At 44.0% G+C, this 24,868-nt stretch overlaps 1 protein-coding gene across 1 annotated transcript in view; it reads right to left on the bottom strand.

The window, feature by feature from the left end:
• TMEM132C (transmembrane protein 132C) overlaps positions 1–24,868 on the bottom strand; it is a 388,356-nt gene that overhangs the window by 145,631 nt on the left and 217,857 nt on the right. The window contains exon 3 of the mRNA XM_060193293.1: positions 4,886–5,032. Coding sequence (XP_060049276.1) covers positions 4,886–5,032 — 147 coding nt within the window. The remainder of the gene's footprint in view (positions 1–4,885; positions 5,033–24,868) is intronic.

The following is a 24,868-nucleotide window of genomic DNA, read 5'->3' as shown; positions in this document are numbered from 1 at the left end:
CTGGATAATTCCAAGTTTGGTCTATTACAAATCATGCTGCTATGAACAGAGCTGTGCATAGATCTCTTTGGACGGGTATGTTGTTTCCTTTTGATAAATCCCCAGGAGAAGAATTGCTAGGCCATAGGGTAGGCCCATTTCTAGCCTTCTGAGTATTTCCTAGACTGCTTTCCAAAGGGGTTGGTATTTAGCTGTTGAAAATGATGAAGTCATTTTCTTTGCCTCATCTTGGATGGAGTTTGAAGGAATCATGTTAAGTGAGACAAGGAAAAAAAAAAAGGAAGAAGAAGAAAGATGAATATAGGATGATCTTACCCACAGACAGAATAGAAGGGGAAAACACAAAGTAATGCTTTGACTGGGTCTGGTGTACTGGACCAAAGCAAGACTCTCAGGCAGGAGGATATAGAGAGAGACTGGGGGAGTGCTTCCGGGTCCTGATGAATGATGGTGGAAAAGGGCCCAAGTTGTGGGTGAGTATGTTTTGCAGACACCTAAGATGGTGAGATAAGAAAATTTACCCATCTACCCCATTAGGGAAAGATAGGCTGGGGATATGGATCAACCTGTCAATGCCCATGTCTAGCAGAGAAGAAATTATGGAAAGACATGCTGGGGGTATGGATTGACCTGCCAACATACATGTCCAGTGGAGAAGCAGTTAGAGAAGCTAGACCTCCCACCTTTCTGCACCACATAAAGATCTTTGGTCCATACTGCCATTGGGATAAAGAATAGGGAAGTTTCCAATGGAGAGGATAGGACATAGAATTCTGGTGGTGGGAACTATATGGAACTTTACCCTTGTTATCTTACAATCTTATATTTAAAAATCATCTTGTTATCTCTCAAGGTCTCTGTAAATCAGGAATCCTGGACTGGTTTATCTGGGTAGTTTGACTTGGGAATCTCATCTCTCAGGGAGTTTCCATGGCTGGCAAGGGTAAAAATGAGACTGAAGCAGTCAGGAGCTGACCAGACATTACTCTCTTTCAGGAGGCTTAGGGATTCTCTTGGGTCTGGGAAAGAAGGTTTGTATTTCCACACTGGATGGTTGGGCTTCCTCACAGCATGGTGGTAAGCATACAGCATTGCTTACCTGTTAGCTCCAGGCTTTCTGAGGACCTGAAGTTACACAGCATCACTTCTGCTTATACTGTCAGTCAGCCCAGCACAAAACCCTGCCCACCTTAATACCAAATTGTGGTACAGAGATCACCTGGGAAAGGAACACTGAGAGTCTGCGGAAAATTTTGGAAAACAGTCATATCTGAAAGCTGGTCACATCCATACTCACTGGGAAGGGCTTGGGTAAATGGGCACTGGTGTGCTCTTATGACTAACACTGATAGTTCTTAATGATCTTGAATGTTGGCTTGAACTTCTGGTGCCTATTTTGGCTCTGTGTGAACACACCAGCTTGCTTGGCAGAGAGGTTACTATATGCAACTATAGGATGGCAAACCTTGGAGAGTATACTTCCAGGAGCTATGTGGTGTTACTCCTGGTTAAGCACACATAGTACTAAGTTCAAGCACCTGCACAAGGATTGTGGTTTGAGCCCTCAGCTCTCCATCTGCAAGGAGGATGCTTTAGGAGCAGTGAGGCAAGTTTCTACTTCGTTCTCCCTCTCAGTCTCCCTCTCTCTCTTAATTTCTCTCTGTCCTACCCAGTTAAAAGAAAAAGGAAAAAATGGATGCCAGGAGCAGTGGGTTTTCAGTACCAGTACCAAGCTCCAGCGATAACCCTGAAGAGGAAAAGAAAAAAAAAAAGTCTACTTTCAACAGCACCAAGACATAGTACAGCTCACTGGTTATTTCAGATGTGAAATTCAGAAAACTCTTCTGGGATTGTTACTGGATAAGTGACAGAAAACACCACGGATCTCAACCACCTTGGGCTCTAGGCTTCTCCCACAATGCTCTTTGGAATCTAGGAAGCTAAAGGCCTGACATTGACTGAGGGACAGAAAGAGGGAGGAGGGGAGGAACATGCTTTGTGGAGAAAAGACACAGTTTGTAGATAAATAAATTCTCCTGGTACAGATGCTGATGAGAGCCTGCTGTGAATTCAGGGGTTGGGGGTAATAAGTTGAGGGACCCTTTTAAGTTCTTCCTTTGGGAACCTGGAATGAATGCTTGTGTCACCAACGGGGCATTTTCACTTGTGGAAGTTTGCCTGGGAGATTTTTCTGTGGTATCTTCAAATCATTCTTAAAGAGGGGAAGGTTCCTTGAGGGAAATGAGATTATTTTAGTGCTCTGTTTCCCCTGAAGCTCTGGTGAAACTGTTTATACTAAGCAGCCACAGTTGCATTCATATTCCAGAATTCTCCAAACACGAACAGCAGAGCACAGATATGAATAAGGAATGCAACTGGGACTGCTTAGAGGAATACAAATGGGCATTTGATTTACCATTTTCAATGATTTTTGTTTGTTGAAAACCTGCCTGTCTTGCATAACTACCTCCTTTGCAGCAGGACATTGCAGAAGCAGGAAGGATGGAAGGAAAAGACACAGGACATTTCAGATTGGTGGTGGTGGTGGTGGATTAGTGGGGTTTAGCAGAAATGCTCAGACCCCCTCCCCCCGCCACACACACACACACACACACACACACACACACACACACACACACACGGAATGCTGACTGACCAACCAGCCTTGTAAATAGACCTGGCAGCAAGGAAGGCAGGAGGGAGGACACACTGAGGCAGCATACAAAGTTCTGTCTCTTGGCACTTTGGGAAAATCATGGGTGAGTAAGGATGAGAAGCAGAGAAGGAATTGGTTACTGCAGTCCTCTTTATTTTAATTTCTTGCCACCCCCCAAAAAACTTTCATTTATTTTTTTCCATGAGGATTATACTGTGTTTCAGTAAATATATGGTTCCATGAGTCCCTAAAGTTAATCCTCCCCCTTTTTTCCTTTCTCTCCTCTCCTCTCCTCTCCTCTCCTCTCCTCTCCTCTCCTCTCCTCTCCTCTCCTCTCCTCTCCTCTCCTCTCCTTTCCTCTCCTTTCCTCTCCTTTCCTCTCCTCACTTCTCTCTCCTCACCTCTCCTCTCTTCTCTTTTTCTTTCTTGCCACCAGATTATTGCCGAGGCTCAGAACCTGCACTACAAATCATCAACTCCCGGTGGCCATTTTTTCTTTCTTTCTATCTCTTCTTTCCTTCTTTCTTTCTCTCTCTTTCTTTTTTTATTAGCTAGGGCAGGGAGAAATTGAGAGAGGAGGGGGAATAGAGAGGGGCAGAGAAAGAGAGACACCTGCAAACCTGCTTCACCATTCTTAAAGTTGTATGCAATTGATACAGGATAATTCTCTAAAAGACACTGTTAAGGGAACAGGAACAACTTACTTAACAAAACAGTGCTATCAGAAGGTCCAGGGGGTAGCTCGTCTGGCAGTGTGGACCCTGGTAGAGTGGTAGGTTTGATTCTCCTGGCTACCACATGGGAATATAGCGCAAAGGGGAAAGTGTCATTAGCAGTGGAGTGGTGCTTTGTTGTCTCTCCTCTATCTCTCCTTCTCTGCCTCTAACTTTCTATCTTGAAAAGCGAAAAGAAAAAAAAAAGATGGTTTACCAGTAGTGGAATCATGCAGGTGGGAAACCCCAGCAAAACCCTAGTGGTTTGAGCTTCCACTCCCCACCTGTAGGAGGGAAGCTCACAAGTGGTGAAACAAGTACTGCAGGTGTCACTCTGTCTCTTTCCCTCTCTACCTCACACTCCCCACTTATATTCCCTGTTCTATCAAATGATGAGAAAAAAGACGAGGGGGGGGGAACAGCCATCAGGAGCAGTGGATTTGTTATGAAGGCACTGAGCCCCAGGGATAACCTGGTAGCCTGACCCCCCACAACCACTTTCTATATTCAAGGGTTAAATGATCAGGTGTTGTTTTTTGTGCAGAAAACAACTCTTAAAGTGATAATCCAGATTACCTAATGATCCAGCAATACCACTCTTATGCATTTATCCAGTGAACACTCAAACACTAATTAGAAGGGACATGTGCACTCCTATGTTCATTGCTGTATTATTCACAATAACCAAACTGTGGAAGCAACCTACATGCTCACCAATAGATGGTTGGTTAACAAAGTTATGGGCTATCTATTCATTCCATGGAATACTACTCTGAGGTCAAAAGAGATGATATTGTGTCCTTTGGTACAAAGTGGATGGAACAGGAGGTGATTATGCTTAGTGAAATAAGAGATGAAAGGCAACTACCAGATGGTTTCACTCATATGTGGAACCTAGAGATCTGATTCATATGAACTTGCCAAAGAAAACCAAAATATGCAAACCAAATAGAAGCAAGAAAACTGTAAGACTTGTAAGAACCATTTATAGTGAGAGGGTGGGGATACAGAATTTTGGTGGTGGGTATGGTGATACAGAATTTTGGTGTTGGGTATGCAGTCTTGTAACTATCTATTTTTTACAAATAAAAAGCTTTTTAAAAGTGATAATCCAGATATTTATATGGGACCTCACCAAGCTCATCCTTTTTTTCAACAGTACCACTGACTAGTGTGTCCCCTTACTGAAGACCAATTTTACTGCTTTGTTCAACGGATGTGCGAATTCTGAAAATCTAGGGAGACCGTGAGGGATGGCACAACCCCCAAGGATACTGGTGATGGGAAACAGAGAGCAGAAGGCCTGGCAGAGCAGGACATCAGTGCCCCACTAGCATCTGCCCCCAAACCTCCCTCAATCACCTTGCCCTTCCTGCTGAGCACTGTCCAGGTGGGCAGTAGCTCAGGGCTCCAGACTTGGAGCTAAACAGCACTAGTGGGAGTCTCAGCCACACTCCTGGGGCAGCGCTGTGTCCCAGGCCCACTCATGGTGTACACAGAGGCGTCGCTTGCTCACCTGTCTCCTGTGCCAGGGCCCAGGCGTTGGCACACCACGGTCGTAGTGGAGTGTTTCCCACCATTCCCCATCTCCTGCTTCACGTCCCACTGCTGCGGCTCACTGGTCTGCATGGCAAGGATGTTCACCCCTTTCTTCACCTTGGCTCTGCGAATGAAGATAGGTGAGAGAGTCTCAGGTTAGTGACCTGCTTTCCCAATGGTGTCCCAACCTCTGAGCACTAGAGGCATTGCATGAGGACTCTACCACTCCAGTGATATTTTTATTTTATTTTTCTGACAGAGACAGCGAGAAATAGAGAGAGAGAAGAGAGAGAGAGGAGAGAGAAGAGAGATAAATGCAGCACTTTTCCACTGCTTGTGAAGCATTCCCTCCCCTGCAGGTGAGAGGTCAGAACTTGAACCTAAGCCCTTGTATATAGTGACGTGTGTACTATACTGGGTACCCAACTACCTGGCTTCCATCCTTGGTTTCTCCTGATTTTCCAGGTTTTTATCTGATATCCCATGGCACAGAGAGCAAGCACAGCAGGGCTCCTGCCCATGAAGCTTCCATGAAGTCATGGAACATTCTACCCAGTTCTCAAGATGATGGGACATTCTCTAACCCAGGGAGGCACACAGACAAGCAGTCGGGATAAGAGGTGCCCTGACTGGGGCTTGTGGGGTATGTCTGGAGGCATTTTTTCAGCTGTCACAAGTGCTGGGGAAAGAGCTGTCAACTACTGTAGAGATGCCAGAAATGTACCTAACTGTCTTCCAATGTATAGGTCACCCTCCCAATATGGACTCATTAGATTCAGAGTACCAGTACTGCCCAAGTCAGTACCCCATCTCACTACTCTGCAGCTCAAATCACTTTGGGCAACTATAACATCTCTGTGCCTTGCTGTTCTCTCTGTAACAGACAGTGGCATAACAAGCCTGCTTTGTAACTGCTATGACAATGAATGTGCTCGTGTATACAAAGAGATTGGAACAGTGTCTGGCATATAACATGCACTGTCTCTCTCCCCTGTCTCCTCCTCCCCTCGCAATTTCTCTCTGTCCCATAAAGTATAAGAAAAATAAAATAAAGAAAAAAGTTAAAACAAAAATGGAAGGCGGTGGAGTAACATGATGGATAATCTTGAGGAATTTTGTCCTAGAAAATAGAAGAAAATTGGGAGTTGGGCAGTAGCGGAGCGAGTTAAGTGCACGTGGTGCAAAGTGCAAAGATTGGGGTAAGGATCCTTGTTTGAGGCTCCGGCTCCCCACCTGCAGAGTAGTCGCTTCACAGGTGGTGAAGCAGGTCTGCAGGTGTCTATCTTTCTCTCCCCCTCTCTGTCTTCCCCATCTCTCTCCATTTCTCTCTGTCCTATCCAACAACAACATTAATAACAACAATAATAATTACAGCAACAATGAAAAACAACAATGGCAACAAATGGGAAAATAAATAAATAAATAAATAAATAAATAAATAAATAAAAACTTTAAAAAAAGAAAATAGAAGAAAACTAAGTCAGAGAATGACTGATGTTGTAATATAGATCGTGGATAGGACTTTGGTTCTTGATTAGCACACAGCAAACATAATTAGCATACAGCTGATGTCAGGAGTAAACAGCATGAGCCAGGTGGAAGTCAGGCTCTTTTTCCTGCACTCCACTATCCTAGCTCCTGGCTTTCCTGTGTGTCTTCAGTGCCTTCATGGCTACTTCTTCTGGGACCTCAGTTTACCCTGTGTAACTGAGCCAGCAGGTAAACTCGGCTTATAAGACTAGACTCTCCTCTATGGCCATAATGAGTATACTATACTCCTGCCGATAATTGCTTATTTTGTTATACCTAAAATATACCGTTCTGTACCTCTGTAACACCATGTAATAAATCTTGATTGTTTTTAAACCCATGCAGAGCCAAGTTCCTGCAAAGTCTTTTTATTTATAATAGTCTGACACTAAATTAAGTAAAAAAAAAAAAAAAACAGAAAAAGAGAAAACAAAGATGCTTGTAAATGACTGAAGAAACAATTCCCCTGGCCAAAAAACAAACAAACAAACACCTGCATTTCTGGGTTAGCAGAATGACTAAGACTAAACCCCATTTTTTAAAAAGATTTTATTTATTTATTTATTAATGAGAAAGATAGGAGGAGAGAGAAAGAACCAGACATCACTCTGGCACATGTGCTGCTGGGAATCAAACTAAGGACCTCATGCTTGAGAGTCCAAAGCCTTATCACTGCGCCACCTCCCAGACCACTAAACCCCATTTCAAAGCACAATATTAAGTTGGTTCAGGACTTTGGGTCCAGAGAAACAAATCCTGAAATCCTCCAGACAGAATAATGAATTTAGGCCCAAATAGATCCATACTTCATAACAGCCAGTCCAGAAACCAGAATACAATGAAAAACAACTTCTGAACTAAAAGGGAAAGGCTTCTATTTATTTTTATTTTTTACCAGAGCACTGCTCAACTCTGGCTTATGGTAGTGTGGGAGATTGAACCTGGGACTTTGAACCTCAGGCATGAAAGTCTCTTTGCATAACCATCATGCTATCTCCACCCAGGGAAAATTTCAGAACTAGACTGCTATCGTATACTTAGTTTAAACATGTAGGAAATGTTTCTAACAACACAAGTTCTTCAACAATTGACCTCTTATCCGTTACTTAGCATCCCACAATGACCTTGGGTCCGTAGTCCCAGAGGGATAAAGAATAGGAAAGCTATCAAGGGAGGGGATGGGATACAGAGTTCTGGTGGTGGGAATTGTGTGGAGTTGTACCCCTCTTATCCTATGGTTTTGTTAATGTCTCCTTTTTAAAATAAATTTTAAAAAAATGAAAAAAAATTAATAAAATAAAAGAAATTAACAAAAACCAAACCAACCAAACCAAACCAAAACAAAACAAAACATGAAGAGATGTCCCCTCCAACTTAAAGAGTCAAGTTAAAAAGAAGTTATGAGAGACAGGAAATAAAGATCCAACCATAACAGAAGCAGACATCATCCAGGTTGGTGGGGAACAGAGGTCGAGGTAACAGCTGAGCGCCAGCCTGAGGAAGAGTCTGGCACCGGAAGATTCAGAAACTGAAATTATCCTAATGAATTTGATGTGAGTGGATGTGGGGAGAGGAAATTTAAACAATCAGCAAAGAGTTTGGGAATAAATAAGAGCTAAGTACACAGAAAATGAAGCAAAAGAATAGAACCAAATTAGGTTTTAATGCTGAAGATAAGAAATCATTATGCAACAAAGGGAAAGTAATCATAATTAAATTGCTGGCGTAACAGCGTTTAGCACACTTGTAATACTTCCCACATTGAATATTAATCTAGACAATAGTGATTACTACTGGATGGAGAGAGAGAGAGAGGGGAGGTGCTCTTAAGGGGAGGGCTATGCCCTATCCTTCACAGCAAGGAACTTATTGACATTGCCTAAAGCTAAAATAAAAAAATAAATACATAAATAAATAAGGAAGACATCTTGACTTTACTACATTATTTAACAACATGGATGCACGTACCAGATGGGAAAGATTCAGCCTCTGTGCCCTGAGAAAGACAGTGGAAGGGAACAGAATACTGCATCATTTTTGTGATGTTGCTGGCACTTCACCATTCAAAGCCAACTTCTTCAGAAAGAGAGGGAGAGAGAGAGAGATGAGGGGGAGGGTGGGAGGGGACACAGCACAGCACTAGTTTCCTCCAGGGTCATAGATCTATGTGGGATACAGGGGGCTCAGACTTGGGTGGAGTACATGGCAAAACAGGAGCCCCCCCTGCCCCATAAGCTATCTTGATGGTCCCACGCAATATTTAAAAATTAACTTTTATGGGGGTCGGGTGGTAGCACAGCGGGTTGAGCACATATGGAACAGAGTGCAAGGACCTGCATAAGGATCCAGGTTCGAGCCGCTGGCTCCCCACCTGCAGGGGAGTCGCTTCACAGGTGGTGAAGCAGGTCTGCAGGTGTCTATCTTTCTCTCCCCCTCTGTCTCCCCTCCTCTCTCCATTTCTCTCTGTCCTATCCAACAATGACATCAACAGCAATAATAATAACCACAGCAAGGCTAAAACAACAAGGGCAACAAAAGGGGGGGAAGTGGCCTCCAGGAGCAGTGGATTTGTGGTACAGGCACTGAGTCCCAGCAATAACCCTGAAGACAGAAAAAAAAAAAACAACAACAAAAAACCAACTTTTATTTACTTAATGTCCCCCCAACACTACCACCCAGTGTAGAAAGGAAGGCTTTTCTTAACATTTTTTCCCACTCTTACAAGAGCACTGCTCAGCTGTGGTTTATAGTGGTGTGGGGAAATTGAGCCTGGGCCTTGGGGTCCTCAGGCATGAAAGTCTTTTGCATAAGCATTATGCTATTGACTCTATTCTTTTCAATCTTTTTTTCCCTCCCCATCAGAGCTGGGGTTTCACACATGACTGGTTTTATCTCTCCTGGCTGAGTTTTTCAATCAGACAAAGAAAGAGACATACTGGAGCTTCTTGGTGACACCATGGGACACCCATGTACTGCTGGGGCTTGAACCTGGGCCATACGCATAGTTAAGTAGGCTATTTCTCTGGCTCTTCTCCTTCTCCTTCTCCTTCTCCTTCTCCTTCTCCTTCTCCTTCTTTTAATTAGAGAGAAGGAGTCCATAGCACTGCTTTGGCTGTATATAATGCCAAAGATCAAATCTAGGATCCAGAGCTCAGGTTTCCAAAGCGTGCTCTGCTCACTGAACCACCATCCCAGCTAAGTTTTTTTTTTTCTTTTCTTTTCCCTCCAGGGTTATCGCTGGGGCTCAGTGCGTGCACTACAAATCCACTGCTCCTGGGGGCCATTTTCCCCATTTTGTTGCTCTTGTTGTTGTTATTGTTGCCACTGCTGTTGTTGTTGGATAGGACAGAGAGAAGTGGAGAGAGGAGGGGAACACAGAGACGGGGAGAGAAAGATAGACACCTGCAGACATGCTTCACTGCCTGTGAAGAAAACCTCTACAGGTGGGGAGCTGAGGGCTCAAACCAGGATCCTTAGGTCAGTCCTTTCACTTCATGCCATGTGTGCTTAACCTGCTGTGCTACTGCCCAGCCACCCTCCTTTTCCCTCCCCCTGCCAGAGCATTACTGAGCTCTGATTTATGGTTCTGCAAAGTGTTGAACCTGGGACTTTGGAGCCACAGCCATTATGGTACCTCCTACACCCTGCTAAGTATCTTTTGATTTTGAAATTGCTAGTTTGAGAGTAACAAGAAGTTGCCAACAAAATAAAATGAACCACTGGGTTTTCATTACAGTCCCCAGCTCCCTCCAGTGATGACATTTTATGGAAGCTTGCACACTGTCACAACCAGCAATTAATGACCTTGCTGAGACTTTAGCTATGTCTCTGTGTGTGTGTGTGTGTGTCACTCTCTCTCTCTCTCACTCCCTATTACACACACACACACACACACACACACACACACACACACACACCACATACACACAATTTTTTGTTTTTGATGTGCAGTTCTATGAAATTAAATGATAGGTATAGATTCACATTTCCATCACCAGAATTAGAATACAGAAAAAACCATCACTTCAAAGATGTCCCCTCTTTACCACAGTTTCCCCCATCCTCAACTTTCACAATGCTGAAGCCTCATCTGTCATCAGTGTGGCCATCTGTAGAATATTACATGATTTTATCCTACAAATATCTAATGAAAGTTGTAGCTTTACAAATGTCCTTTCTTTCTCTCTTTTTCCTAACCATCCTCAGTGAAGATCCATCCTGTGAACATTCTGTGGGAGGAAGAGGAAGAAGCAGGGAAAAGGGCATAGAAGTTCCCTTTGAGGTCCGCGGGGTTGGGTCCTAGATGACTATCCATAGGGATGAATCACAAGCGACTTTGTCAGGTTCAGGGAGACAAGTATTTATTGGAAAAGGCAAGGATAGGAAAGAGAAAGATGTAGGCATAGACATATGTAAGTCTTCAAGAGTGAGGTTCCAGGTACTTCCTGGCCTCTTAAGTGTATAGTGGGCTGCTGAGGGGGTTACGTTTAGCCATTGTCTCCAGGTGCACACATCTGCATTCATTTGCATTTTATGGCTGTAAGCCAGATAGGAGACATCCTTTCTTACCCTTTTTCTAGGCTATCTGAGGAAGGTGCAGGGAGAGGGGTTACCCTCCCAGGGTATTTCCCTAGGCAGCCCCTAATAGTTCAAAGGATAAGAAAACATGATTACAGGTGGTCACTATGAAGAGACACATAGGGTGGAGGTGGTGATAACCTTCATCTCCACCTTTGTAACTCAGGGTATCCAAATCAGCAAGAGAATATCAGGGATAGCAGACCTTTCTCCTTCAGAAAGTTCTAAGTCTTCCATTTATACAATTTACTAAACCTACTTTGCCACCTGGGCTACAGGGAGGCCTGGGCATGCCTGAGGGACAAAGATCAAAGAGACATTAGCATGTGAATGCCCACTGTCCTCATGCTGGGGATCCAGGTCCCTGGTTTTCATAGCTCAGGGCTCCTTGCCTCCACTGCCCTTAAGAAACACCTCCTGAAGTGTGACTTTGCTGCAAATTGGATTTTGCTGCATTTGGATTTTGCTCAGGACTCTAGACTTCACTGAAGCTACAAATTGTTCTTTCCACTTAGTGGCTCAGGCCAATCGGGGGATTCCTGTGGGCAAGTATGGGGGGCTTCCCCTCTTTGTGGGCCTCTGTGAGACCTAGAAAGGAAGAAGGCTGTAATGGGGGTGGTCTGAGAGACTCATTTTGTGAAATTTAGGCAATTCCTCTGGTCACTGAGTGTTCCTGTCAATTTCAGAGAAGTAGTTGTTGTTTGAATGTGGGTCCAAGGACAATGAGAGTCACTTTCAAACACAAAGGATGGGATGAGTGATAGCACACTTGGTTGAGTACATGTTACCATATGCAGGGACCCAGGTTCAAATCTTCAGTTCCCGCCTGTGTGTGTGTGTGTGGCGGGGGTTCATGAGTAGTGAGGCAGTAATGTAGGTATCTCTCCTTCTTTCTTCCTCACTACTCCCCCCCTCCCACACTTCTCTCAGTTTTTTCCATGCTGTCAAATAAAAAGAAAGGAAGAAAGGGACAAAAGGGAGAAAATGGCCACTAGGGGTCATAGATGAGCCCCAGTGATAACCTTGGTGGTAAATACACACGTGCGCGCACACGCACACGCACTCGCACCATAATTCCATTAAGGAATTAGATCAGCCAGTAGGAGAAGGATGCATACTAGATGACCTCACCCATAGATGGGACTTAAGAAACAAAGAAAGGGAGAACACAATTAAACACAATTAATTAAGTAGGTCTGCAGGTCTGTTTATCTCTCTCTCCCCTCTCAATTTCTCTCTGTCTTACCAAAACCAAAATAGAATGAAAAGGAAGAAAGAAAGAAAGAAAGAAAGAAAGAAAGAAAGAAAGAAAGAAAGAAAGAAAGAAAGAAAGAAAGAATGGCTGCCAGGAGCATTGGATTTGTAGTGCTGGCACTGAGCCCCAGTGAAAAGGGTGAAACTTCAGCTCACTGTGGCTGAGTATAGCAGACCTGAGTACTCTGAAGGGGAGTGAAGGGAAATGTATTGGGGGACATAGACTGAGATTGCTTCCCACAGCTTATAGATTTGTCACACATAAACTCAACAAAGAATTGAGGAGAAAAGTGTGATTTTCAGACATTTTAAGCTTTATTCAGGAAAATTGTGAGCACACATGCTGGAGTACATGGGCAATGGGGAGCAGGTGGAGAGAGAGAGAAAGAGAGATGGAGCATAAGAGAAATTTTCTGACATGTTGGTACTCCAAGGTAGGCAGACGATGCTCATAACATCAACTTTTATGAACTTTTAAGCCCCTGCCTTCACTTCCTTCCTAAGCCACACCTATAACTGTTACCACTTCCGTTTCCTGTGCAACATTTGTTTTCTTCCCCACCAGCATGGAAAATATGTGTGCCTGCAAGGTGCAACAAAGTGTCCATGTTCCAGGTGCTTTCCAAGCCTGGATCTCTCCTGTGTCTGTCTATTTACAGTGACCCCCAACAGGAGTTGAGTGGGCCAGGATTCCCTAGCACATGACAAGGACACAAAAAACTGTATTTTGTGGGGGCGTGGTGCACAAACACTAACATGAAAATAATGGAAAGTGTACTTATATGACAATAACTGTCTTGTAAACCAATTTTCCCTAATACATAATTAAAAAAAAATACCCACACTCAGGACAGGTGGTAGTGTACTCAGTTAAGTGAACATATCACCATGTATAGGGAATAAGGTTTGAGCCCTGGTTCCTCATCTGCGGGGGATATCCTAACAAGTGGTGAAGTAGGTCTGCAGGTCTCTTTCTCTCTCTCTCTCTCTCTCTCTCTCTCCCATCTCAATTTCTCTCTGTCTTACCAAAACCAAAATAGAATGAAAAGGAAGAAAGAGAGAAAGAAAGAAAGAAAGAAAGAAAGGGAAGAAAGAAGGAAGGAAGGAAGGAAGGGAGGAAAGAAGGAAGGAAGGAAGAAAGAAAGAAAGAAAGAAAGAAAGAAAGAAAGAAAGAAAGAAAGAAAGAAAGAAAGGCTGCCAGGAGCATTGTATTTGTAGTGCTGGCATTGAGCCCCAGCACTAACCCTGGTGGCAATAAAAAAATAATAATAAAATACCTACACTCAGAAGACAAGCCTTGGGGACACCTGGCTTCTAGGGAAAGGGTTTTTGCAAGAAGGTCAGTGGCAATGTGTCACTGTGTTAAGGGTTTGTTTGCCACCAGAGTTATCACTGGGACTCAGTGCCTGTACGACTATACTTCTCCTGGTGGTCATTTTTTCCCTTTCCTTTAGATAGAGGGTGAGAGACAGAGAGAGATAGAGAAGGGATAGGACAGAGAGGAGTGACACCACAGCATCGCTCCCCCGACTTGTGGTAGTCCCATGTGGTGGTTCAAGGTTAAAACCCGGGTCCCTACCCTTGGTGACATGTGTGTACCACTGTGTGTGCTTCTGGCTGGCCCACCAAACCCTACTTCTAATCCTGCTTCTGCCCATGATGAGCTCTCTGTCCTGGGGAAAGCAAGTGTCTAGGGTATCTGATGGGTGTAGTCAGGAGTTCCTCACTTGTGGTGAAGATTCTGGGTCCGCAGACACATTGTGGCTGTGCAAGTGGATCCCGAGCACCCTCTTTCCCCTTTTTGTGCTGAGCTGGATGCAGACTGTGTCTGCCCAGCTTTATGCAGCAGGCCTTTCCCTGGGGGTGCCTCCAGTCCTTTTGGGGGGTGTTGGACCCCCAGGCAGTAGATGCCACCTATAAGACACATTCCTTGTTGGTGCTACCACTGAGTATTTTAGTGGTTAAACACACACACGACACTCTCCTTCTTTGCAAAATGTGCTTGACTCAGGTGTAATACAGGGATGATTAAGTATTCCTTAAATAAAATCAATGTTCAGTACAGATTCTGAACACGGGAAGCCTAATTTCCATCCTCCAAGCCATCTATCTCGGAGTCAGCTACACTCCGCAGATGAAATGCTTCCTTTTTAGAAACTGCTAGAAGCCACTGAGTTGGCTGAGCTAAAACACACATGCATCAGTGTTACAAGGTAAGGTGGAGGGGTTTGGGGACTGCTTGGCCCGAGTTTGTTGAGGGGCTGACTCTTATTCTCAGAGTACAGCATAAAGGAATGGTGGAATTAAGTGGGGGGGGGGCTGGATGGTGGTGCACCTGGTTGAGCACACATGTTACAATGCACAAGAACTAGGGTTTGAGCCCCTGGTCCCTACCAGCAGGGGGAAAGCTTCTTGAGTGCAGGTGGCTCTGTCTCTCTCCCTCTCTGTCTCCCCCTTCCTTCTTGATTTCTGGCTGTCTCCATCCAATAAATAAAGATATTTTATTTATTTATTCCCTTTTGTTGCCCTTGTTTTTTTATTGTTGTAGTTATTATTGTTGTTGTTATTGATGTCGTCGTTGTTGAATAAGACAGAGAGAAATGGAGAGAGGAGGGGAAGACAGAGGGAGGAGAGAAAGACAGACACCTGCAGACCTGCTTCACCGCCTGTGAAGCAGCTCCCCTGCAGGTAGGGAGCCTGGGGTTTGAACCGGGATCCTTAAACCAGTCCTTGGCTTTGCGCCACGTGCACTTAACCCGCTGCACTACCACCTGACTCCCATAAAGATAATTTTTAAAAATTAAAAAAAGGGAACTAAGATGGGCTGAACTGTACTTCCTCCAGAATCCATACGCCAAATTCTGGTTCCACAGGGGCTTCTGATGTGTTCTGGCACCTCTTTGCAGAGGTCATTAAAGTAAAACGTGGGTGCTAAAGTGAGCCCACAGCTAACACAGATGACCACTGTCCTTGTGAAAAGGGACAGTTTTAAACAGATACTCTATAGAGATACCCCTGGGGGGAGGAGGAATATACTATAGATAGTATAATTTGTTTAAAAATAATTTGATTTTTCTGGTCATATGAGTAATGGCATAGTTTTTATAGAAAATTAAAAAATGCAAAAAGTAGGGACAGGTGGTGGGCACATAGTAGAGCACATATATTACACTGTGCAAAGACTCTAGTTCAAGCCCTTAAGTGCAGACTTTGGGTGATAGATAGCTTCACAGCTTCACGAGTGGTGAAGCAGAGCTTCAAGTGCCCTTCTCTCTTATTTTCTATCTCTCCTTCCTCGCAATTGATATCATCTCTATTCAAACTATGTAACAAAATAATTTAAAAATTATAAAAATAAAAATTCAAAAGAAAGAAAGAAAGAATTGGAATGGCCTTGGGAGGAAGACAGCAGCCTATCCAGACCTTGATCTTGAACTTCCAGCAAGCAGAAATCTCTGACCCCATATCTGCCATTTAAGCTGTCCAGGCTGCATGTCTGGTCATGGCAGTTCTAGGAAATGAATTCAGGAGCCAGGGCCAGCTCACAATCAAAACTCTACAATAGTTTCCATCTCTGCTCCCAAGAGCACTGTGATGCTTGTTCCTTCAGCAGACAGGTGTGGACTGCATCCTTGGGTGCCCAACACCATTCTCAGTGATAGCAGTGATGGAGCCCACATCTCTTTCCTGGAAAGCCTATGTCCTGCTTGTTGGGGTCTCTGGCGGGGTGATTGCCAGGGGAAAGGTAACAGACTGGTTCTTTCTAGAGTAAAGACACCGGGGAGATCTGCAGCGTGCTCAGAACTCATTTATTAGCAGGTGGACATGAATTAAATAGAAAACCAAACAAAGGGAATTATTATTGAAATAATAATAATTGAAATTACAGGTTTCTTAAAGGTCGGCTTGCCCCTATGGTAGGGGGCTGGTATGACAAGAATTGATGCAGATACATAAAGGTCAAGATAATTAGTCTCCTGATGCAGGCATTTAATTACCAAAGGTGTTTGAGGGGAGCAGAGGGGTTGCACCAGTTAAGGCAAGATAGAGAGAAGATAAGCAAGGTTTGATGCAAATTGAGGACATCAAAGGGCACTGCTAGGAGTGTGTGATAAGGTGTGTTCTTCTGTGATCAGAAGGTGACTTTGAGTAAGTGAATCTTAAAGTAGGCGGCCATGTGGCCTGCAGTTAATGGGGAGAAGTATTGGGGTTTCTGTGGGCCTGAGAGTCAAGAAGGAAAGAAAGTCCGAGTTTCCCCCCTTATGCTCACCTCGGTTGAGAGAGACTCACCAAGAGGGTATCTTCTTAGACCTCCATCCCAGGATGGGGGTAGTTCTCCCTAAGCTCTATCAAGCTTACACATAGTCCCAACACTGCTGGCACACGCAGTTGACTGTACATAGTGCTAAGTACAAGGACACGCGCATGGATCTGGGTTCGAGCTCCTGTTCCCCACCGCTTCAGAAATGGTGAAGCAAGTCTGCAAGTCTTTCTCTCTCCCTCTATACCTCTCCATCCTCTCTCAATCTCTCTCTGTCCTATGCAATAAAATGGAAAAAATGGCCACCAGGAGCAGTGGATTTGTAGTGCTGGCACAGAGCCACAGTGATACACATGGAGGAAACAAAACAAAAAAAGAAAAGAAAGAAGGAATAAAGGACATATCCCCACTGAAGGTATAGACAATAAACCAAACTGAGAGTTAAAGGAACAGTCCAGCAGCTTCAGGCAGAAGTTATGAGGAAGAATAGAGCTGAGAAGAGAAGTTGGTGTCTTTAAAAATAGGCCAGGGGAGGCATCCTTGGGGAGAGAGCTTTCTTGCAGAGAAGAGGTGGAGAGGGGAGTCCAAGTAGACCCAGGGTTCCTGTTTCCATCAAGGAAAGTCCCTAAAAAGGCAAAAGCCTGGGCCCATGCCAGTGACCATGCACCTGCCAGGCAAATGAAACAAAGGGAAGGAATTTAGGAGACATTCTTAAGGGAAATGCCTATTTCCAATGTCCAGCTGTCTTTTGGGGTAAAGTCCTTTCAGGGCAGACAAGGGGAATGGGGGCAATGGGAGAAGTTAGCAGTTACTGAGATAATCTACCCCAACACACTCCAGCCCAGAAGCACGATGATAATACTGCTGAATAACGACAGAATACTACTCAGATCTGCTCCATTCCTACTATTTGCTTCCCATTTATTAAACATTTTGTCCTGTTTTTTTTTTTTTTTTATCTTACTGCTTTTCAGTCACCAAATTGCAGATGCTGCTATGATTCCATCCTGACTTCCCTGGGCAGATGACCTCACCAATGTATGCTGGAATCTCACCTCTCCAGAGCCCTGCACCACTAGGGAAAGACAGAAATAGGTTGGGAGTATGGATAGACCTGCCTACAGCACCTTGTAAAGAATTTTGGTCCGGGAGTTGGGCAGTAGCACAGTAGGTTAAGCGCACATGGCACAAAGCACAAGGACCGGTGTAAGGATCCTGGTTCGAGCCCCTGGCTCCCCACCTGCAGGGGGGGTGGCTTCATAGGCAGTGAAGCAGGTCTGCAGGTGTCTATTTTTCTCTCCCCCTCTGTCTTCCCCTCCTTTCACCATTACTGTCTGTCCTATCCAACAATGACAACATCAATAACAACAACGATAACTACAACAATAAAACAACAAGGGCAACAAAAGGGAATTGTTGGGACTATGTGTAAGCCTGATAGAGTTTAGGGAGAACTGCCCCCCATCCTTGGATGGAGGTCTGAGGAGATAACCTCTTGGTAAGTCTCTCTCAACCGAGGTGAGCATAAGGGGGAAACTCAGACTTGGTTCTTTCCTTCTTGACTCTCAGGCCCACAGAAACCCCAATACTTCCCTCCATTAACTGCAGGCCACATGGCCGCAGATTCACTTATTCAAAGTCACCTTCTGATCACAGAAGAACACACCTTATCACACAGTCCATAATACACCTGAGACCCCAGACAAGAGAAATTCCAAACTATATGGCCTTTTGATATCTATCTTCTCTCTGTCTAACCCTTCTGGTTTAACCCCTACGCTTCTCTCAAATACCTTTGGATAATTAAGTTGCTTGCATCATGGAGAATAACTGTCTTGTATCTCATCAATTCCTGTCATACCAGCCCCCTACCTTAGGGGCATGCCGACCGTTAAGAAACCTGTAATTTCTGACATATTTCAGTAATAATTCCCTTCGTTTGTTTTTCCATGTAACTCATGTCCACCTTGCTAATAAACGAGTTCTGAGTTCTGAGCACGCTGGAGAGCTCCCCGGTGTCTTTTACTTCGTGTCACCCCTGTCGTGAGCGAGAAAGAACCAGTCCGTTACCTTTCCCCTGGAGATCACCCTGCCAGAGACCCCGACAGGGAATAAATAAATAAATATTAAAAAAAAGAATTTTGGTTCACACCCCAGAGGAGGGGATGTTAGGGGAAGATGACCAGAGGCCTCTGAACTCCAAGTCCATCAGGACCATGAGAGAAAAGAGGAAAAAAGGAAGGACAACTGGAAGTCACTATAGGTTTAGGGGTGACTTAAAAAGGAAGGGAAGGCAGAAGCACAGAAAAAAATGGGCAAATAGGAAAATGTATGTAAATATAGATAGGTAGCTATAAAAATAAGAGTCAACCCATATCTGTGACCTTGGGAGAACTACTGTAGCTTCCAATGGAGGGAATAAGGACACAGAACTCCAGTGATGGGAACAATGTGAAATTATACTCCTGTTATCTTGTAATTTTGTAAATCAATGTTAAATCACTTATAAAAAAATGGAAAAAAATAAGAAACGATGAAACCTTCTCTTTTGCTATAGTATGGCTTGAACTGGAGGGAATCGTATTAAGTGAAGTAAGCCAGAAAGAGGACAGTTCCTGGATGATCCCACTCCCAGCGGGGGACTTGGCAACAAAGCAAATGAAAATACAGAGAGCAACTTCAATAGGCTGTGGTTGGTTGATCACAGAAGATTCAGATCACAGGGGATTCAGAGTAGGGATGGGATGTCGCATAGATGTGGTATCAGGGGCTACCAATACTCACGGTACAGGATGATGGTTTGGTGCAGGGTAAATAATGCACATCTGTTTTGGGGAGCTGCAATACTGTACCCCTGTGACAACATCCATTTATAAATCAGTATTTTTTCTAAAAAAAAAAAAGGATAAAAAAGAGCAATCGACAGCCCATTGAAACTAGTCTGTTAATTTTCAGTACTTGTCACTGATGTCATCCTGGCTCTAGGCCCCATAACCTAATTTCCCAGCAGCCTTTACAGCTAACTGATAGGATGAGTGGAAGCTTTATGCAAGTGGATCTTGCTGTTCACAGGGGTATACCACACACACAGTGGGAACTTCTACTGGAGCAGACCCTGAGATTCCTTTCATTTTTAAAAGCTATTTTATTTTATTTTAATGAGAGAGAGGTACAGAGAGAAAGGGGGAGAGAGAGAGAGAGAGAGAAAGAGAGAGAGAGAGAGACTAGAATACTGTTGAGCTCTGGCTTATGATGGCACTACGGATTGAACCTGGGACCTCAGAGCCTCAGATGTGAAAGTTTGTTGTAGAATCATTATGCTATATCCCCAGCCCCCGACCCTGAGATTTCTATCCATATCTACCTGCTATCTTGATGGAGATCCTATGAGAAGCAGAGAGCAGTGGCTCTTGGTAGTTCAGTTTCTGTCTGTCTGGGATCGAGGTTCATCTGTCACTATATTTAATCACTCTAATAATCTCAGCAAGCCAGTAGGTCTGCTTGGGTGCCGAGGTTGACTAGATGGCCACTTTAGCTCAGTGCTGTATGAAGTCTCTGGGAGTCCCCACGTCTCCTCCACCTCTTCCAACTGATGACATAGTCATACACTCTCTGTAATAGCACCTGAGATTAAAATCTTCATGTAACATTTTTTCTTGCAAATGACCCCCTCACTCTTTTTTTTTTCACTTGAGCAAAGCTATTTCAAACAAAGAGCTACATATCATGCCATAAAGTAAATAAATAAATAATAAACAAAACACTTGTTATTTATGAATATGTATTTGAAGAAAGACATAATGACATATTATTTTATTTGTAACTTTAAATATTTTAGTTGTTTATTTTATTTTACTTTATTTTATCTTGCCTCCAGGGTTATTCCTGGGGCTCAGTGCCTGCATTATGAATCCACTGTTCCTGGAGGCCATTTTTCCCATTTTGTTGCCCTTGTTGTAGTTATTGTTGTTGGATAGGACAGAGAGGAGGAGAGAAAGAGACACCTGCAGACCTGCTTCACCGCTTGCGGAGTGACTCCCTTGCAGGTGGAGAGCTGGGGACTTGAACAGGGATCCTTATGCCAACCCTTGCATTTTGCACCACGTGTGCTTAACCCACTGTGCTACCGCCCAGATCCCTAGTTATTTAAGACACAGCATGTCACTGAAGCCGCAGAGCAGCTCCCGGTTGCCACAGCTCTCAGCGATGAGCACCAGACTATCCAAGATGCTCCGTACTGACCTCAGACATTTGCCTGGGGCTTAGAGCAGGGCCTGGCGCCAACCACCAGGTTCCAGGTGGTACCATAATGCCAGCCTGACTTCCCTGGGCAGACGACCCCACCATGTGTCGTAGAGCCCTGCCACCCCAGATCCCTGCCCCACTAGAGAAAGAGAGACACAGGCTGGGAGTATGGATCCACTTGCCAACGCCCATGTTCAGCGGAGAAGCAATTACAGAAGCCAGACCTTTCATCTTCTGCTCCCCATAATGACCCTGGGTCCATGCTCCCAGAGGGTTAAAGAATCAAGGGAGGGCATTGGATATGGAGCTCTGGGGGTGGGCATTGTGTGGAAATGTACCCCTCTTATCCTATAGTCCTGGCAATATTTCCATTCCATTTTATAAAATTTAAAAAAAAAGAAAAAAAAATAAGACACAGTATGAATGAAAAAGAGAGAGAGAAAAACCAGAGCATTGCTCAGCTCTGGTTTATGATGGTACTGGGGATTGAACTTGGAACCTCAGAGCTTCAGGAATGAAAGACTCTTGCATAATCATTATGCTGTCTTTCCAGCTGGGCATGCTATTTTAAAAGTTTGTTCATGGGGGAGTCAGGCAGTAGCACAGCGGGTTAAGCACATGTGGTGCAAAGTGCAAGGATGGTTGTAAGGATCCTGGTTCGAGCCTCTGGCTCCCCACCTGCAGGGGAGTCACTTCACAGGTGGTGAAGCAGGTCTGCAGGTGTCTCTCTTTCTCTCCCCCTTTCTGTCTTTCCCTCCTCTCTCCATTTCTCTCTGTTCTATCCAACAATGATGACATCAATAACAACAACAATAATAACTACAACAACAATAAAACAATAAGGGCAATAAAAGGGAATAAATAAATAAATATTTTTTAAAGTCTTTAAAAGTTTGTTCATGGATCAGTGACATAGCCCCTCGGACTTCTAGCAAGCCTGCCTCATGCGGGGAGGTTCCACTAGACATATATTTTTTAAAATGCAGAGTTTTTTTAGCTTAAGCACAGCTTTAATTGCAATCTTTCAAAAAAAAAAAAAAGCAAGAGGCCTGGGAGTCAAAAGGATTATGAACAATGAATCAGCTGAACATGCTAGGGCCAAGTTTTGTTCTTAATGATGTGAAGGGGTTTATGTCTCTTTGCCTGCTCCCTTCCCCTCCTCCCCAACAAAAAGAGTCCTATAAACACACCCTAACCCAGCCCTGATTTCCTGTGCTGGAGACAATTCAGCTTCCTAAGGGGTGGACAGTGGTGGCAAGTGGAACTTTTATTTTCAAATGGAAGGTCGTACAGAGTACCATAAAATGAGGCTAACACTTCCTGCGTTAGAGAACTGTCCATCTACCTCTGTGTGCAAAGGTTCTGTATGTGTGTATCCTGTAAGTGGGCCCAATCCCACCTGGATAATGCAGTTGCCCCAACCCAAACATCACTCTGATCTATGCTCCTTTGGCCTTGGCCAGGGCTGATTCACCTCCTGGTGAGACATTTGGCAGTCACTGGCAACATCTCTGGCTGCCATTACTAGAGGTTCCGTTGATAACTATTGGGTATCCCTGACATCAGCAATGTCAGATGGGCTGGCCCTCAGTGTCAACAGTGAGAGGTTGAGAAGCACTGTGTGAAGGTCAAGTACACAGCCAAGTTCAAAGAGTCTGGCACATGGAGGATTCCATGTAACACAACCCCCTTGAAACAGTTCACAGGCATCTGCTGTTCTGAGATTACACTGCACAGATCCTACAGGTGCAGGTAGTAAAGCATTTTTATGATCTCACCTGGCCTATTTCAGAGATATAGGCTGGCACAAAGCTAATTTAATTATGGGCAAATAAACCATCAGGAAAATAGTCCCTGTGGTGGTCCTAGTGTGATTCACACATAACAGGGACTGTGTGAGGACACTGGATTCTGAAGGTGGGACTCACCTGGCTGTGGTGGAAAGCTTATCAACAGGAAACAAGACCCCATATTTCCTGCTGCCTTGAATGCACCAGATTCCATGTAGGTAGAGGCATAGCCATGGGGTTTTATGTGCTCTGCTGCGCTTATGAGAACTTCCAGCAACGATAAACAGCTTAATATTTAATGCCAATACTCCTAGCATCAACCAGAGTCTCTGCTAAGTGGTTTCTGTGCACAATTATTGTTATTCTTTTTATTGCCAGCAGGGTTATTGTTGGGGCTCCCTGCTTGCACGATTAATCCATTACTCTTGGTGCCAATTTTCTGTCTTTCTTTTATTGGATAGGACAGAGAGAAATTGAGAGGGGATGAGGAAATAAAGAGGGAAATAGAGAAAGAGAAGGAGAGACACCTGCAGGCCTGTCCTAACACTCTTGAACTCTATCTCCTGCAGGTGGGGGAACCAGGAATTTGAACTCAGGTCTTTGCACATGGTAACATGTGCACTCTACTGGGTATACCATTGCTTATTTCCTCCAGGTATTGCTGAGTACACATTTTACAATACTTAAGGTACCAGGTTCAAGTCCTAGGATCCCATTTTCAGGAGGAAAGCTTCATAAGCGGTGAGGCAGTGCTACAGTCTTCTCTCTCTCTCTCTCTCTGCCTCCAGGGTTATTGCTGGGGCTCTGCTCCTGGAGGCTACTTCTTTTTTTCCTTTTTGTTTCCCTTGTTGTTTATCATTATTGTTGTTATTATTGTTATTGTTGTCATTCCTATCATTATTGTTGAATAGGACAGACAGAAATCAAGAGAGGACAGGAAGACAGAGTGGGAGAGAAAGATAAGACATCTGAAGACATGCTTCACTGACTTTTTATCTCTCTTTCTCTCTCTCTGCCCCCCTTCCCTCTCAATTTCTCTGTCTCCTTCTAATACTCTATCCAATATGCAATAAATAAAAAAATTCCCTCATCAGAAAAATGCAAATGAAGACAACAATGAACCATCACGCACAACTATCAGAATGGCCCAAATCAGGAACACTGACAACACCCAGTGATGATGAGGATATGGAACAACAGGAACTCAGTCATTGCTGGTGGGAATGTGCAATAGTTAGACACTTTGGAACCCACTCTTATAAAACTAAACTTGCTCTCTCTCTATAAACATGACTATATATGACTTTACATACAGAAACATATACATGACTTGGCAAATGAAATCCTTGGCATTTATTTAAAGGTACTGAACACACATGTCCAAAAACCTGAATACAGATGTTTACAGCAGCTTTATTCATAACTGCATCTTTCTTTTGGAAGCAACCAAGGTATCCTTGTGAAGGTGAGTGGATGAATAGACCGTGATTCATTCAGACATTGGGATATTGTTCATCACTAAAATCAAATGAGCGATCAAGTCATGGGAAGAGATGGGGGAAACTTGAATGCATTTGACAGAGTCACAAATGTCAGTCTGAAAAGACTATCTGTTTTCTCACTCCAACTATTGATAGAGACAGGAAACAGAATGAATGGTTGTCTTGGGTTGGGGGTCAGGTGGGGAGGACGGATGAACAGCCGTAATCCAGAGAGCTTTTGGGAGGCAATGAAACTGCTCCAATGATAGTATAATGGTGGGTATAATGTTGTTACAGAGTTGTCTGAACCCATACAATGTACAACAGCAAGAGCAGGACTTGCATGATTTTGGTCTTGAGTATGATCTATACCAAATATGCCAGAGTGATCTCTAGTTCTCTCTTTCATGAATAAATACGTCTTTTAAAAAAGACTGAACCCCAAGTTGGTCTCTAGAGTCTAGGGGATAAAGAAGTAGCCATGGAGGGCAGTAACTAATGCACCATTTGGCTGGGGTGTAGGGGAGGCAGTCACTTGGCACACTTCCAGATTTTCCTCTGATTTTAATATAAATGAAATTAGTTTAAAAAATTCAAGTTCTTGGGGCTAGGTGGTAGCACACCTGGTTGAGTGCATATTACAATGTCAAGGACCTGGGTTCAAGACCCCAGTATCTACCTATAAGGGGAAAGCTTCATGAAAGGTACAGCTGGTCTGCAGGTGTCTCTCTTTCTCTCTCCCTCTTCTATCTCCATATTCCCTCAAGCTCTTTCTATCTCTACCCAATCAATCAATAAATATTTTTAAAAATTTCAAGTTC

The sequence above is a fragment of the Erinaceus europaeus genome, chromosome 6, assembly GCF_950295315.1.
Source record: "Erinaceus europaeus chromosome 6, mEriEur2.1, whole genome shotgun sequence".
Taxonomy (NCBI): Eukaryota; Metazoa; Chordata; class Mammalia; order Eulipotyphla; family Erinaceidae; genus Erinaceus; species Erinaceus europaeus.
This window is presented reverse-complemented; position numbering and strand designations above follow the sequence as displayed.